This window comes from Phacochoerus africanus, chromosome 3 (genome assembly GCF_016906955.1).
Source record: "Phacochoerus africanus isolate WHEZ1 chromosome 3, ROS_Pafr_v1, whole genome shotgun sequence".
Classification (NCBI taxonomy): Eukaryota; Metazoa; Chordata; class Mammalia; order Artiodactyla; family Suidae; genus Phacochoerus; species Phacochoerus africanus.
In genome coordinates, this window is record NC_062546.1 from 113986031 (window position 1) to 114002358 (window position 16328).

At 54.2% G+C, this 16328-nt stretch overlaps 1 protein-coding gene across 2 annotated transcripts in view; it reads right to left on the reverse strand.

Moving 5' to 3' along the window:
* ADGRA2 (adhesion G protein-coupled receptor A2) overlaps positions 1 to 5808 on the reverse strand; it is a 37561-nt gene extending 31753 nt beyond the window's left edge. Inside the window, exon 1 of one of the 2 annotated variants that reach the window (XM_047772499.1) lies at positions 5145 to 5808. In XM_047772499.1, coding sequence (XP_047628455.1) covers positions 5145 to 5407 — 263 coding nt within the window. In that variant the 5' untranslated portion in view covers positions 5408 to 5808. The remainder of the gene's footprint in view (positions 1 to 5144) is intronic. The other variant, XM_047772498.1, reaches the window with a different exon arrangement.
* Positions 5809 to 16328: the final 10520 nt, after the last annotated feature.

The following is a 16328-nucleotide window of genomic DNA, read 5'->3' on the forward strand; positions in this document are numbered from 1 at the left end:
GGGTGATGGAGGAGTGAGGGGGTCCTGGTCCAGGCTGTGTGGCACTGGGGGACTCGCCTGCCCTCTCTGGGCTTTGGTGAAGGCGGCTCACTGAAAGAAAGGCTGGGGATCAACTCAGAGGCTGGAACTTTTTGCTCCTGCAGGAGAGAGATCTTATCCCAGTAACTCCCCTGTGGCATAAACTTCGAAGCACTTGCTCCCTTTACAAACGTGACCCCAAATTTAAGGATCAATTTACCAAGAGGTTCAAATTACATTGGTTTGCCTGGGCCTTTGGGGTAAGTTCTCAGGCTCACTAGGACTAGGAACTGCATCCCCCCAACACAAGGATGAGCTATGGTGGGCAGCAGGAAGAGACTTGGGGGGGGGGGTGGTGTCAGGAGTGGCTGGGTTCTTTTTATCATTATTATTATAGTTGACTTACATTATTCTGTCAATTTCTGCTGTACAGCAAAGTGACCCAATCATACATGTATACACACTCTCCCTCTCATTACTGTCCTCCATTATGCTCCATCACAAGTGATTGGACACAGTTCCCTGTGCTATGCAGTGGGGCCTCGTTGTCTATCCATTCTAAATGTAACGGTTTGTATCTATTAACCCTGAACTCCCAGTCCCTCCCCCTCGGCAACAGCAAGTAGGAGTGGCTGGGTTCTTGCGTGGGTGGGTTCTGGATGTTCAGGCCCAATAACCCGTTCTGGGTCCTGGCCCCACTGGAGGGCTGAACTATAGGTGCCCAGCCAGCCGCCCTCCCCAGTCCCTTTAGCGCGACAGGGACTCAACCAGTGAAGCAGGAGGGCTTTGTTCTCTGTTCTCTGCCTGGTGATCTTCCCGAGGTAGGACCCCGGGGCCCTGACGTCCTGCACAAAGGGGCGCCCTAAGGGTTCCTCAGCCCTTCAGGAAAGGCCTCAGGAATCCAGGAACCCAGGCTGGTAGCCTCCAGCTCCTCGCCCCTGGTATTGAGTCAGGGAGGGGCTGGGATTTTTCTGGGCCCCTCACTTCGGGCAAGCGGGAGGCCACATGGGGGCGCTGCAGCCGAGACCCCGCACCTTTGGGAGGGTAGGGGAGAGCGAGTTGGAGCTTCAGCCTCTTCCCTCCTTTCCTTCTTTCTCTTCGCTCCCTCCCCCTCCCCCTCCTCTCCCGCACAAAAGCTCTCTGTACACAGCCACTTCCTCTGGCTGCTGTCTCTGAGCCCAGACCTTATGAGAACCATATGGAGGAAAGAGGGTGGAAAGGAAGGGGGTGGGGAGGCCGCGTGGGCCCCGCCCCTCCAGCCAGCATCTCTCCCCACCCCTCAGGCTCTGTGGAGGCTGCTTGGCACACTTTGTCCCCAGCTACCCCTAACTGGAACCCCGGGGGGCTGGGGTGTGGGGCGCTGAGGAAAGGACCCCATCCGGAGCTGGACGACTGGAGCTCCCCTCCGCCCATGACGCTCCTGAAGCTCACCAGAGGGTGAGCAAAGAGTCCCAGCCACTGCTGGGCACATGTGTGTGGCAAATGCCCCTTCTCTCCTAGGGGGGCAGCCTAGGTGGTGGGCAGCACCTCCCCCCAGGCCCCCCACCGCAATGGGCCCGCTGAGTAGGTGAGGGTTTGTTGGCTCTGGGAGAGTCTGGAGTGAGTGCCCCTGTCCCATGTCTGCCCCCTCCCCACCCATCCTTGGAATGTTCCCAGGTCAAAAGGGCCTGGGTCCTGCTGGGAAGGGACTGGGTTGTTTAAAGCAGCTTTTGTGTCCACTGGGTCCCAAGTCCAGCCAGGTGAACACTGAGTCTCTCACCTGAGAGGAAAACGAAGAGAACTCAACCAATCCTGACTCTGGAATCAGTCAGCTAAACTGTGTATGGCCATTGGCCAGACGTGGCCCTCTCCTCATCTGGCCTCCTCCTGCTCAGCTGTCAGATGTAAGGGCTGGGCCTGACTGTCTCTAGGGCCCTATTCTGCCCAGGGGCCCGGGATTTTATGACACTGCCTGGTATCCTCTGAGGGGCTGCTCAGAGGTCCTGGGAGGTCTTCGTAGGAAATCTCCTTCTAGAGTTATCCATTATCAGTCCTCCCCTGGAATTCCTTATCCCTCTGCCCCACTCTTAACTCCCAGAGCCCAGAACCAGAGGGCAGGCCCATCAGCTGCTGCCCAGGGGAGGTGGGGGGGGGCTCGCAGTGGTCCACATCCCCTCCCCCATGCAGCTTCTCCCTGTGATAAGCCTTTGTCCTCCGCCCAGGCCCATTAAGGCTCCTGCTCTGGACCAGCATTTGTACCCACAACTGCCCATGGATTGGGCCACGAGACTAGGGGGTGGGGTAGGACAGATGGATCAGGAAGGAAGCCAAGAGTTCTGCTTTCCTGGAAAACTGCAAATGAAAATCCACTGGGGGGGGGCAGCCAGGGGTGGGAAGAGGGGGGCCTTTGGTCTGCAAAAACAGAAGGCAGGGGTTGAGATAACAGGGTGGAGGTGGACGGGTTTTCCGTGAGGGAAACAGGACTGTTCCCAGGATTGCCCTTGAATGGCCCAGAGGCTTTCTGAGCAGAGATAGGAGGCTCCTTGCAGACAGGCACCTTACCTAGCACTTTCTCTGCCTGAACTGGGCCAGGCTTCCCCAGGTGGAGGTCTGAGTTCCTCCCCTTTCCAGGGGGCGGGGTGGTGTGTGAAGGGGACTGGGGGCCCTTGCTGGAGGAAAGCAGGGGAGGGGAGGGAGGGGAAAGCCAGAATTCGAAGACCACTGGCCCGAGTCCTGTTGTTTGCACCAGGTGATGGGCAAAAAGGTGAAAGGGGAACATTGTGTGGAAAAAAGTAATAAAAGAGTAAAGAGGAGGAGTTTGGGAGGCTGTGAAGGTTTTTGTGCTCTTAGCCTCTCTTTGCTGCCAGGTTGGAAGAGAGGAAGCCCCTTCCCAGCCCTTCTCTTCCTTCTTCCCTCAAAATGCATGCTGGGTAGGGTGGGTTTGCTGGAGGGACTGGAGCCCCAAAAGAGAATCCTTGCACAGCTTCTGCTTAAGAAGAACAGGGGCTCTTTTTCCTTCAGAAGCCAGCTTGGAGGAGGGGTGGCTGTCAGGGGATCAGGACCAGGTGGAGCCTGAGGGGAGCGTCTAAGGAATATGGCCATGACTGGTCTTACTCACCGCCCTTCCCCCCCCCCCCCCCCCGCAACGCCCCGGCTCATGCACCAGCGGGCTCTCATGGGCAGCTCTGGTCTACCCTGGCTGCTGTCCCCATGGAGATGTCCAGCTAGGCTCAGGGGGCCTGTTCCTTTGGAAGGTGACAGTGGCCTGGGACAAAAGGTGGGGTCTTCCTTTAGGGATGGTTTGGGATGGGAAGGTGAGCTAGTAGTTCTGTTGGCTGTCACTGTGTCCCAATATATTCTCATCAAGAGTTGGCCCTGCTCTGTCCTTGGAGTGGCGTCGATGGGAATTAGCCATGGCTGGAAAGCATTAGTTGCCATTCTAAGGTGTACAGCAAAACCACCTTTTAATGCTCCCCCACTTCCTTCTGCCTTCAGCATGTGAGGGTTCCCTAATCCTAACACATGTGTGAGCACAGCCACCAGATCCAGAACACACACACACACACACCCCTCCCAGAACTGAATAATCATAGCCCAGTGGGTAATCACACAGACACTGGCCCAGCTATTCCACGCAGCAAGTATTTTTCTCCTCCAGAACTGAGTGGGCTGGGGAATGCCCAGGCCTGTCTGGACACTTCAACACCAGTGGACACTCAAGAGGGATCTGAATCCGCTGCCAGGGCTACTTTGCGGGACCCTGTCCGGTCCCAGCTGCTAGGCCATGGAAGAGAGCGGAGACCTGGCTTCCAGCCCCCTCATGCACACAAACACCCACCCACCCCAGCTGGGGGAAAATACAGGCCGGGCGGCCAACGTCAGAGGCTGACCAGTCGTGTCCTGTCAGGAAGCGGGCAGCCTCTGAACTCACCCAACCAGAGGCGTTACTGTATTGTTCTGGACACAATCGGCTAGACTGTGCGCCAGCTCCAACTCCGGGCAAGGGGCGGTGGGGAAACGGTTGCCACTGGGGTCAGGAGGACAAGGAAGGGGAAGCGGCTTGTCGTAGGCTGGATCCGGGACAGGAAAGGAAGGGGCCGCCGCTAGGGCCGGACCCTCCACTCCGCCGCGTGCGTGGAGCTGCAAGCACGTGGTCTGCGCAGGAAATCGTCGCGGTGGGGAGGGGTCGCTAATTCTCTCGCTGTTGCCGGGATTTCGGACCCCCCTCGCGGAGGTTTGGGTTTGAGTTGCGGCGCGTCCGGCCGCGCTGGTTGCCGTCAAAGTGAGAGTTTAATAAGGCTCCAGCTGAGAAGGGAAACTTGGGAAGACCGGAGGAGCCTAGGAGGCAGCCTCCTTCCGACCTCAGCCAGGTTTCTGTCTTCGCAATCCCTACGCGAAGAAGTCAATCGAGAAACAGCCAAAGCTCGTGTTATATCCGGGGAGGGAAAGAAGAGGGACGGATGCAGGACCCAAAACAGAGCTCACTTCACAGATGCGCGCGGGCGGGAGAGGGGCCCGAGAAGAATCGGGACGCTGGGGTCTTGTTCACCCCAGAAGCGCCTGCACCCCGAGGACAGACTTTTTCCGAGCCCACCCTCCCGCCTGCGCTAGAAAGAAGATCTGGAAGCGGGGCTGGCAGGCTTCAGGGTCGAATGGGGCGCCCCCAACTGGAGGAGCCAGGCCCGCGTAGTGAATCGGCGTGCCGCCAGGGACGCGTCCGCGGTGGTAAAGACCACAACCACCTACTGGGCCGCAGGCGTCGAGCTTCCCTGAGCCTTCCCCGAGCCTGCCCACTTCAGGTCCCCGAAGTCCGCAACTCCAGCCCCGGCTGGAAACTCAAGGGGCGTGGGCGTTCCGCCAGCGCGCATTCCCCTTCACCTGTGCAGGTGAGTGGGCGTCCGCCTTGCCTCTCTTTGGGACGCCCCCACCCCCACTCCACGCCATGCTCCTTCCTCATTCGACACCCCTGGAGCTCTAATTTTCCCCCTGCTTCTCCAAGCCTCCCTTTTCTTCTTCTGGACCAGGCCTGTCCTAGAGTCTCTGAAGTGTTGGCATCCTCTCGGTCCCCCATTTCTCACCCCTCCCGTCTGGTTTCCTTTCGTCCCCTCGTCGGGGATCGGGCTGGGCTGGCCGAGTTTGGTACTCACAGGGTAACGGTGCTGTTAGGCAGAAGGCCGGGCTCCGGAGGCTCCGGGAGGTCCCCGCCGCCGCACACCACCCTCCTGCGTGCCGGGTTGGATGAGCCGCCGCTTAGCCCCTTGGGCCGCTCCCCCGAGCACTTGCAGCTGCGGATGGGGACCGGGCAGCCGGGCGCGCCCCAGGTCCCGGGCACCAAGAGCAGCAGCCAGGGTAGCAGCTGCAGCAGCAGGCGCGCGGGCGCCGCCCGCATCCTGCGCCCCGCGGTGCCCATCAGCCCATCGCCCCGCGGGGACCGACAGCGCTGGGGCCCGTCTGCGCGCCGGCCAGAGGGATCCGAGAGTGCGGGAGGCGTGCTCAGCGGGGGCCCGGGGCGCCCGAGGGCGGGGCGGGGGGCCCTGGGCGGAGGCAAGCCCCGGGGTCCCCGCCGCCGCCCCCCGGGGGCATGTCCGGCGAGCGCCCCGGCGGGGAGGACGCGGGCGCGGCTGTCAGCGCGGCGCGGGCGGCCCCAGGCGTCGCGGCCCGAGTTTCTGCGCGGTTCTCTCGGGCCGGTTGAGGCCGGACACCTCCGCGTCGCTTGCTCGCTCTGCGCGGGGCTGGGACCTAGCGGATCGCGCCGGGCTCCTGCCGCCGCCGCCGCCGCCGCCACCGCCGCCGCCGCTCCGTGCCATGGATGGAGGCAGCTCGGCGCGGCGCCGCTCCCGCCGCCGCCAGCCCCCTCCCTCCCTCCCGAGCGGGCGCCCTCCCCTCGCCAGCTAGTCCGTCCGCGAGGCCCTAGCGCCTCCCGATACGCAGCCAGGCCTCTGGCCTCCTCGGAGCCTGAGCGGGCCAGCCGGCTTGAGGCCCCGCAAGTTCCCTGCACCCGCCTTGAATGTAGACTTTTTCTCACTCCCGCCCCTCTCCCCTGAGGCAGGAATCTTCCTCCTGACAACCCATCTCCGACCTCAAAGCCAACCGCCATCACTTTTCACAAAATCTTCCCTCACTCATGCCTGTCCAGCCTGCACCCCATATCTCTGGGACTTTCATTGACCTGCGGGCTTGGCCAGAGATGTCCATGTTTTGGTTTAACTTTGTTCACTGCTCTGGGGTTGCTGAGGCTCGGCTTCCCTTGACCCCTGACCTGATGGTCCAGTCTGGAGGCCAGCACTCACTGCAGGATCGTAGCCAAGTCTTAGGAGGCTCAGACCCTCCTTGCTGCTGGCTGACCTCGCCCAGTGGGGGGTGCATGTCTTTCGGCCTAGGAGGGGTCAAAGGCCAAGGCAGACAGGCTAGATCTGCCACTGCCTACCTTTTCCACATCCACGTGTGTGTTTGGGGGAACAGTGGGAATGAGGGGGATGGAGAAGGGAAAAGCAGGGGTGTGTGCTGGGAGTGGAAAAAGCACTGTACCCAGTCAGGAGGGCCCTTTCTAGGCAGCTCTAAGGACACATGGGGGGGTCGAATCTTGGGGGTCAAAGTGGGGCCCTGCCTGTCCCCTAGTTTGTGAATGCAAGTTGTTGCCTGACAACTGGTTAGCGGTGGTGGTGGGAGGGCACTCAGATGGGTTTGAAAATCACCTTGATTCCCAGATAGACTGAAACACAAGCTGGGACAGAGGGACAAATGAAGTGTGGCCCAATGTGTCTGCTTCCTGTCTTCCCACAGAGGCTGCCTTTTCTGACACTTGCAGGGAGATGCAGGCTGGGGGTGGGGAGTGGAAATGGCACCTTTGCTGTGGAGATGAGGCTACCAGGGTTGAGGGGTTCCTGGGCAGAGCTCCTTTTCCCATCCTTCACTGGGCCACCGAATCGGCCACTGTAGTGACCATCACCGTCTTTGTGTGCCCTTGGCTCTGCTGGTGTATGTGGCACCTTTCCTAGTACAGTGGCATATCAGCTGGGTCCCCCACCCCCTTTGCTGGGAATGGCTTCTTTCCCTCACATGAGCGGCAGATGCCAGGCCCAGACACTGGCTCCTTCTGGCTCCACAGGTCTGTCCCAGTTGCAGGCTCTGGTTCCTTCAACTTCCAAAGATAAATAAATAGTGACTGCAAATGGAGGAAGGGAGAAGACGGGCCTCCCCCAGCAGGAGCCCTCTGCAGGGCTGGCAGGGGCCGGGCTTGCATTCCTAGGAAGGGTCGTCACAGAGCCACAGCCCAGGGCAGGCCTGCCACCCAATCCTCTGGTTCACAGGCCAGGGAACTTCTCAGAGACCAGAGCAGAGGAGGCCTCTGGCCTGGGTCACACAGTCTTTCTGTCATTTCTGTTTTTTTTTTTTTTTGCTAAGTGGAGGCACTCAGAGGCTAGAAAGGAATTCCACTGCAACATCCACTCTCTGAGGCTGACATTTAATGAGGCGATGCTTTCCCACAGGTGGGAATGAGGTGGAGACATTTCCAGGACGCTGTCCTGTCCTGTTGATCATCACTTTTGGCCTCTATACTCACTCAGGAAGATGAGTGGAGCTCTAGTGACTTTCCATTTTACAAGTATGGTGAGGAAACTGAATGTCTGAGGTGTAAAGAGCCAGCGCTGGGAACTTAAATTTTTTTTTTTAAATTTAATTTTACTGAAGTATAGTTGATTTATAATATTGTGTTAATTTCTGCGGTACAACAAAAAATTCCTCATATGTTGTATATATTCATATTTATAAATATTCTTCTTCCTATTCTTTTCCATTATGGTTTATCACAGATCATTGAATATAGTACCCTGTGCTATATGGTAGGATTTTGTTTTCCAATTCTTTTTTTTTTTTAAGGGCCACACCCACGGCATAAGGAAGTTCCCAGGCTAGGGGTGGAATTGGAGCTGCAACTGCCGGCCTACATCACAGCCACAGCAATGCCGGGTCCCAAGATCCAAGCCGAGGCTGCAACCTACACCAGAGCTCATGGCAATTCCAGATTCTTAACCCACCAAGCTAGGCCAGTGATCAAACCTGCATCCTCATGGATACTAGTTGGGTTTATTTTTTGCTGAGCCACAATGGGAACTCTCCGATACCTTTTTTTAAATTATTATTATTATTTTTAATTGTTATTTCCCCAATACAAATTTCTTCTACTGTACAGCATGGTGACCCAGTTACACATACATGTACACATTCTATTTTCTCACATTATCATGCTCCATCATAAGTACTAGACATAGTTCCTAGTGCTACACAGCGGATCTTGTTGCTAATCCATTCCAAAGGCAATAGTTTGTAGCTATTAACCCCAAGCTCCCCAACCACCCCACTCCATCCCTCTCCCACTTGGCAACCACAAGTCTATTCTCCAAGGCCATGAATTTCTTTTCTGTGGAAAGTTTCATTTGTGCCATATATTAGATTCCAGATATAAGTGATATCATATGGTATTTGTCTTTCTCTTTCTGACTTACTTCACTCAGTATGAGAGTCTCTAGTTCCATCCATGTTTCTGCAAATGGCATTATTTCATTTTTTTTTTTATGGCTGAGTAGTAGTCCATTGTGCATATATACCACATCTCCCTAATCCAGTTGTCTGTCAGTGGACATTTGGGTTGTTTCCATGTCTTGGCTACTGTGAATAGAGCTGCAAAGAACATGTGGGTGCATGTGTCTTTTTTAAGGAAAGTTTTGTTCAGATATATGCCCAAGAGTGAGACTGTTGGGTCATAGGGTAGTTCTATGTATAGATTTCTAAGGTACCTCCATACTGTTCTCCAGAGTGGTTGTACCAGCTTACATTCCCACCAACAGTGCAGGAGGGTTCCCTTTTCTCCAACCGCCTCCAGCATTTGTTATTTGTGGACTTATTAATGATGGCCATTCTGACTGGTGTGAGGTGGTATCTCGTGGTAGTTTTGATTTGCATTTCTCTAATAATCAGTGATGTTGAGCATTTTTTCATGTGCTTGTTGGCTATCTGCATATCTTCTTTGGAAAAATGTCTATTCAGGTCTTTTGACCATTTTTCAATTGGGTTGTTGGCTTTTTTGCTGTTGAGTTGTATAAGTTGCTTGTATATTCTATAGATTAAGCCCTTGTCAGTTGCATCATTTGAAACTATTTTCTCCCATTCTGTAAGTTGTCCTTTTGTTTTCTTTTTGGTTTCCTTTGCTGTGCAAAAGCTTGTCAGTTTGATGAGGTCCCACTGGTTTATTTTTGCTCTTATTTCTGTTGCTTTGGGAGAATGACTTGAGAAAATATTCATAAGGTTGATGTCAGAGAATGTTTTGCCTATGTTCTCTTCCAGGAGTTTGATGGTGTCTTAAATATAAGACAAGACTTATATTTAAGACTTAAATATAAGTCTTATTTAAGTCTTATTTATAAGACTTATATATAAGTCTTAAGTCTTAAATATAAGTCAAGACACCGATACCTTTTTAAATGCTCTTTTCTCTGAGCTACCCAAAAGCTTTTCCCCTTAAATTTTTTTTTTCCTGGTTATCTGTTCTCAGAGGTGTAGGGTGGAATGAATGAGTTCTTTTGAGATAGAAGGATGACTCAAACTTAGTTCCCAACCTCCAAGTATCTGATTAGGAAGCTTGACCCTGGCCCTGATCGCATGTGATCAGTTCTTCAGGGAAGTAAGGATAAGGTTCCATGATAAGAGGGAGGAGGCTGAATTAATTCTGTCTGAAGCAAAGGGGGTGGAAGGCTTACCCAAAGTTTTAGTCCAATCTAGAGCAGAAGACCTAATTCTACTACACCATAATTATCTTCTTAAAAGGGGCCTGGGCTCACATCCACCTAACTCTGCTAGACCATAATTATCCCCTTAGGGGCCTGGGGCTCACATCCACTATGGTTCCTCTAAAGAACTGTTTGCCTTTGCTGGGTGCTAGCTGCTAGCCAACTTTTCTCTTGCCCCCAGCTTCAGTGCTAATCCATTCACCCTTGTCCAGGAGTGGCTGGGGCCTCTTATCCCCACCCTTCACTGGGGGCAGCTGAGAGTGGAAGATGGGTCACAGTCAGTGTCCCCACCCTTGGAGCCCTGAGCAGACAAGAGCTGGCACAGGAGACACACACTAGGACAGTTAGCATCTACTGCAGGCTTGTTAGTGCCGGATGCTTGTGACTACATTTTACAAGAATTAGCTCATTTTGTCCTCACAACAGGGTGATGATGACTGTTTAACAGACAAGAGGGGAAGAGGCACCCTAATAGTAACTTGCCCAAGGATACACAGCTCGGAAGTGATGGATGCAGGATTTGAAGCCAGCCCTCTGGACTCCAGAGTCCAGTTTCAGCCACCATGCTCTGTAATTTCAAGGGGAGGAGGAGGCTGTCAATAATTACCCCAAGAAACTCCTTCGCTTCCTCTTGAGGTTTTCTCCTGTGATTTCCTGGCCCTCTCTGAGCTGAACGTTTGTAGACATCTGCTCCCAGACTATAGCTGGTGATAGAACTGGACTCCCGTCCCTTATTCTTCTGGAGGACCCAAGGAAGGCAGAGGCTTTCTGAAGGAGCTCCAGTGTAAGAGAAAAGTAAGTGCGACTAAAGACTATTAGAGACTAGAAACGTGTGTATAGAATCGGAGCTGGCAATGGCTAGCCTCCCAGCTCCAGGCCTGTGAAGGGTCTTTGGATTCTCAGGTTTCCCAGCTCCCTCTGTGCCTTCTAGAAGTAGGATCCTAATACAGACCTGAGCCAACAATAGATGACATTATGACTCCTAAATTGTTGATTACTTTCTTGTTTTTTGGTTTTTTTTTGGCCATACGCATGCCATGCAGAAGTTCCCAGGCCAGGGATTGAACCTGTGACACAGCAGTGACTGGAACCACTGCAGTGACAATGCAGGATCCTTCAGGAGCCACTAGGGAACTCCCATGACCCATGATTGGATGGAAATGCAAATGTGGCATGAGCAGCAACCCGCAGAAATGGGTAGGAATTGTGGGATGTATCAGATAAGTACTTGAGCCTGCAAAGGATTCCCTTCCAATCAGACTCCATCCCACACAAGGCACCTGTATATCCTTTAGGCACTCCTACAGGAGAGGCTCATAACCTCTGTCTCCATGAAAAATCAGACTCACCCTTTAAGGGAAATGATGAACTTCTCCCTGTGTTTCAAGAACTGTGCTTCTAAGTGCATGAGATGCTGAAGCTGGATTCAAATCCTGGGCTCTCCATTTTACTGATGGTGTGACTTTGGGCAACTCAATTTACCTAAGCCTCAGTTTTCTCATCTGGGAAATGGGGACCCTGAGCTCCTAAAAACCTTGGCCTTTCCTGAGTGACAGGAGTATCTTCTGTGATTCTTCTGGACCTTCTGGGGCATACCAGAGTTTATGCTAATGAGGGTGGTACTCAGGATGGGAGCTGGTCACCAGAAAGAACTAGGCTTGGCACTCTCAGCCCTACTCACTCTTCCCTGGGGCAAGATGGGGAGACTGGCAATTGAGCCTTTTTTGCTTTATTTTTCTAAAGCGAAACTTTAAATTTTTTTTTTTTTGTCTTTTTAGGGCTGTGCCCGTGGCATATGGAGATTCCCAGGGTAGGGGTCCCATCAGAGCTAGAGCTGCTGGCCTATGCCACAGCCACAGCAACGCCAGATCTGAGCCGTGTCTGTGACCTACACCACAGCTCACGGCAACGCCGGATCATTAACCCACTGAGCAAGGCCAGGGATTGAAACCGCAACCTCATGGTTCCTAGTCTGATTTGTTTCCGCTGTGCCATGGCAGGAACTCCAAAAAAACTTTTTCTTGAGCCACATCTGTGACCTACACTGCAGCTTCACTGGATCCTTAACCAACTGAGCGAGGCCAGGGATCAAACTCGTATCCTCATGGATACTAGTCAGGTTCTAAATCTCTTGAGCCACAATAGGAACTCCTTTCTTCTCTCTTTTTTGGGAAACTTAACTTTTTTTGGGGGGGGGCTGCACCCAAGGCACATGGAAATTCCTGGGCCAGGGATCGAATCATAGCCACAGCTACGATCTATGCCACAGCTGCAGCAATGCTATATCCTTAACCCACTGGGCCAGGCCAGGGATCAAACCCATACCTCCACAGCAACCTGAGTTGCTACAATTGGATTCTTACCCCACTGCGCCATGGCAGGAACTCCTGGGCCTGCTTTTCCTTCTCTGCTCTTTGTCTAGAAGCAGCAGCAGAAGGAGGCCTCGGTCCTGGGGGAACATCCTTGCCTGTGAATCCAGCTTTCAGGAGCATCTCCTCCCTCTCTTTAGGTTCCCCAGCCTGATTCTCTGGGCACCACTGCCCCCTTCCTCTGGGGTCACTCACTCCTGGCCACTCGCAGCTGGTGGGAAGCCTCAGAGAAATGCCCTCACTCACAGCTGAGGCCCGTCAGCAGCCTGGCAGGATGGATTTCAAATCTGCTGGAAAAGTTGGTCTTTGTGGGGAACCCCATTCCCTGGGGCAGCTGTCCTGATGCCTGGCTGGCCTCTGTGGGGCTTTCTGGAGCTGGCCCTTTGATGTTTGCCTCTCTTGTCACTACCCTCCGCTTCTTGCCCCTCTTTGTGCTTCTCTTTCTCCTTTCCTCTCCTGCTGCTTCTTTGTGCATTGTCCCTCTCTCTCTCTCCACACCCCTTTCTCCTTGGAAGGTCAAGGTCAGGCTTCTGTGCAGGTCTATTTCCTAAGACCTATCAGCCTGCCTGGGGGTCCTGGAAGGTGCATGGGGATGAAGGGGAGGTTGGGAGAAATGCAGTCGAGGGGCCCTCCCTCTGGGCCTCCTGTCCTGAGGACAAGAGGACTGATCGCTGGGGCCTTGACACTCAGGGTATGTGAGCCGGTGTGTCTAGTTTTGGTTTCACTCTGGGCTGATTTTACCGGTTTTGTGCCCTGGTCTCCAGCTGGGTCTTTTGTTGCAAGCTGGGGGCACCAGAAGGAAGCAGAGGCTTGGGTGTCCATGTTTGAAGCATATGAGGGGGCAGCCTCATTCTGTCAGCCCGTCTTGGTGAGAGACCCGTGAGGGAAGCTTGCTGGGCACTCAGAGCTTTATTTTTTATTTTTACTTAACTTTTTTTATGGCCACACCCACAGCATATGGAAGTTCCCAGGCTAGGGGCAGAATTGGAGCAGCTGTAGCCACTGGCCTACGCCACAGCCACAGCAACGCCAGATCTGAGCCTCATCTGCGACCTACACCAACAGCTTGTGGCAACACCAGATCCTTAATCCACTGAGTGAGGCCAGGGCTTGAACCTGCATGGGATACTAGTTGTGTTCTTAACCCGCTGAGCCACAACGGAAACTCCTCGGAGCTTTAATTGCCTCTTGGAGTGTCCTGCTCTTCCTTGGCCTCAGTGGATGGTATTTCATTTCTGAAGGAAGGCAGCAGTTTGCCGACAGCCTTTATCTGCTCTGTCTATCAGAGCTGCTCCCGCCTGTTGCTCCGCGGAGAGTCCAACCGACTGTAAGCCTAGCCGGCTGGGTTCAGTGCTGGCCCCTGACAGCTCCTGAGCTCTTACTATGTGCCAGGGACTTTACGTGCTTATTCACTTGGAAATGTCACAGGGACACCAAGAGACAGGTGCCCTGTTGACAAATGAGGGAACTGAGACATCAAGGGGGTTTGTCTTTGGCCCAAGCGAATCTGACTGGTGAGGAGCAGATTTGGGATTCAAACCCAGACAGACATGAAACGAACCTTGTGGCTGTGAGTGTGTGTGTGTGTGTTTGCGAGCACACAGCTCCAGGCCCTAGTGTGGTTCTCTCCTGTATGCTTTTTTCAAACTCACCGCTTAAAGACCTTTTGATGCCCAGGTTCCTTGAAGTGGACACAGTGAGAGCCTTGTTCCCTGTTCCCCACCCCCTGCTTGAGGGAGGTCCTGGGCCTCAGCTCAGAGCCCCAAATGGCACAAGGGCCGCCCCAGTGGGCCTGGGCCTCACCGGTGAGAAGAGCTGCACCAGGGATGGGCCCTGCCACAGCCGGGCATGCTCAGTATGGGAGACAGGCCTGTGACCCGTCACACAGGGAGGCCCGGGGAGAGGAGAAAGGTGGCTCTTGTGTGGACCTTCTAGTCACCAACTTGGGACGTGAAGAGCCTTACCCAGGCAGAAGCATCGTCCCGGGGGGCGGGGGGTGGGCTGCCCTCTTCCATTGGTGCAGGACCCAAAGTCCCTGCAGCAGCAGCAGCAGCAAACTGCTGCCCACGGATGGATAAAGCAGTAAAGCAAAGACACTTAGAGACCATAGTTTGTTTGTTTCTTTTTTTTTTTTTTGGTCTTTTGGCCATTTCTTGGGCCACTCCTGTGGCACATGGAGGTTCCCAGGCTAGGGGTCGAATCGGAGCTGTAGCCACTGGCCTACACCACAGCCACAGCAATGTGGGATCTGAGCCGTGTCTGCAACCTACACCACAGCTCATGGCAATGCCAGATCCTTAACCCACTGAGCAAGGCCAGGGATCGAACCTGCAACCTCATGGTTCCTAGTCGGATTCGTTAACCACTGAGCCACGATGGGAACTCCAGAGACCACAGTTTCGAGGGGTCCTTCTGGTCACCAGTGATTTATGGGGAAGGATGATGAGGGAGATCAGAGGGGAAGATGGATGTTGGATGCAGGGAGGGAGATGGCTGGGCTCACTCTGAGCCCCCAAATGTTGGAACACCCCCCTCCTCCCTTTTGGAAGCCAGGAGGAGTCAGGAAGCCTGTGGACAAGTTCAGGCTGGCTGGGGTGTCGGGGGTGTCGGGGGAAGCCCCAGACCCCAAACAGCTGCTGGCTGGGCATGAAGGTATCTATGGGGAGCCCTGGGGGATCACGGCATCAGCCCCTGGAGTCTGTGGCCCAGCTGTAACCCCCCCCTCCCTAGAGCCCACCAGCCCATCCGAGGAGGAGTGCTGTTGGCGAAGCCACCTCGCAGATCTGGCTTTATCTTCCCCACACATTGAAACCATCAGGCCTGGCCCTCCGTGCAGCCTGCCTAGCTCTGTCAGGGAGAGACACTGCTTTCATCCAAACCAGACCTTCCCTCCACTCCGGGGGGAAGGGAGGGCAGAGAGCCCTGGAGCCAGTCTCAGAACTTTTTAAAACATTTGTCTGCTATTTCACTCTCCTTGCTGAGATGTTCAGAGGCCACCTTCCACTCTGGGCCCCCTGGCTCCACCCTCATCCTCCACAGGGTGTTTTAGTTGGTGCTGCAGAAAAGGGGAGTTTGGTGGGGGGCCCCCAAAGTGCGGAGCTCCTCCATCAAAGCAGTGAGGGCCCTTCTGTACCTCCTGTTCTGGGGAAGCCAAATCAAAGGCAAACCCTGAATTCCTCATGCTAGCGGCCAATAAAAACCTTGCTTCAGTGCCGGCTTCCTCTGCTGAAATCAGATATCCTAGCAATAAACAAGTCCGAAAGGCAGGGAAAAGCTCTTACTTTTTGCTTCTGATTAGTTTTTCTTCCTTAAAAAAAAAAAAAAAAAAAATTCTCTCTCCTATAACAGGATCCTGACCCAGAACTGGACCCTCGCCCGAACTCCAGAATCTGAACCCCTGGGCTCCTGCAGGCGAGGGTGGGGCCTGGTCTCTGGAACACTCAATGGCTTTGCTCAAAGGCAGGTCAAAGGGGGTTGGGGTAACAGGCTCTGCAGCCTGGGGAGCTGGCTCTCAGCTTACAGGGGTAGATGGATTTTCGGCCTCTGGCTGCTGATGGTGGGCAGAAACTGTAAGTGGGGAGTTTTCAGTGTGGCTCAGAGGGTTAAGAACCCTGACTAGTATCCATAAAGATGGGAGCTTGATTCCTGGCCTTGCTTAGTGGGTTAAGGACCCGGCATTGCTGTGAGCTGAGGTGTAGGTTGAAGGTGCAGCTCCAATGTGGCATTACTGTGGCTGGGGTGTAGGCCATGGCCTACAGCTCTTATTTGTCCCCTAGCCTGGGAACCTTCATATGCTGCTGGTGCTGCCCTAAAAAGCAAAAAAAAAAAAAAAAGAAAAAAGAAAAAGAAAGAAACAGGAAGTGGAGTTAGCATATATTGAGGCCACTTTTTTCTAAGGTAATCCCTCCCAAGACCTCCATGTTCACAGTGGGCCGTGTTGAGTGCACGGTGAGGAAGCCAGGCAAGGTGGGTCTTGAGGCATGAGGATGAGGGGTGACACTGGGAAGGCAGAGAACTCGGAGTTTCGCTTCCTCGCCTGGCTCACTAGCCCTCTCCTGGGCTCCACCTCATGTCCCCGACTGTCCCAGGGCAAGTGGTCCTCCACATGCTGCCTGCTGTGAGGCACACCCTCCCCTCAAGCTGACATTTCTCCCCCCAGCCCCCGTCCCCACCC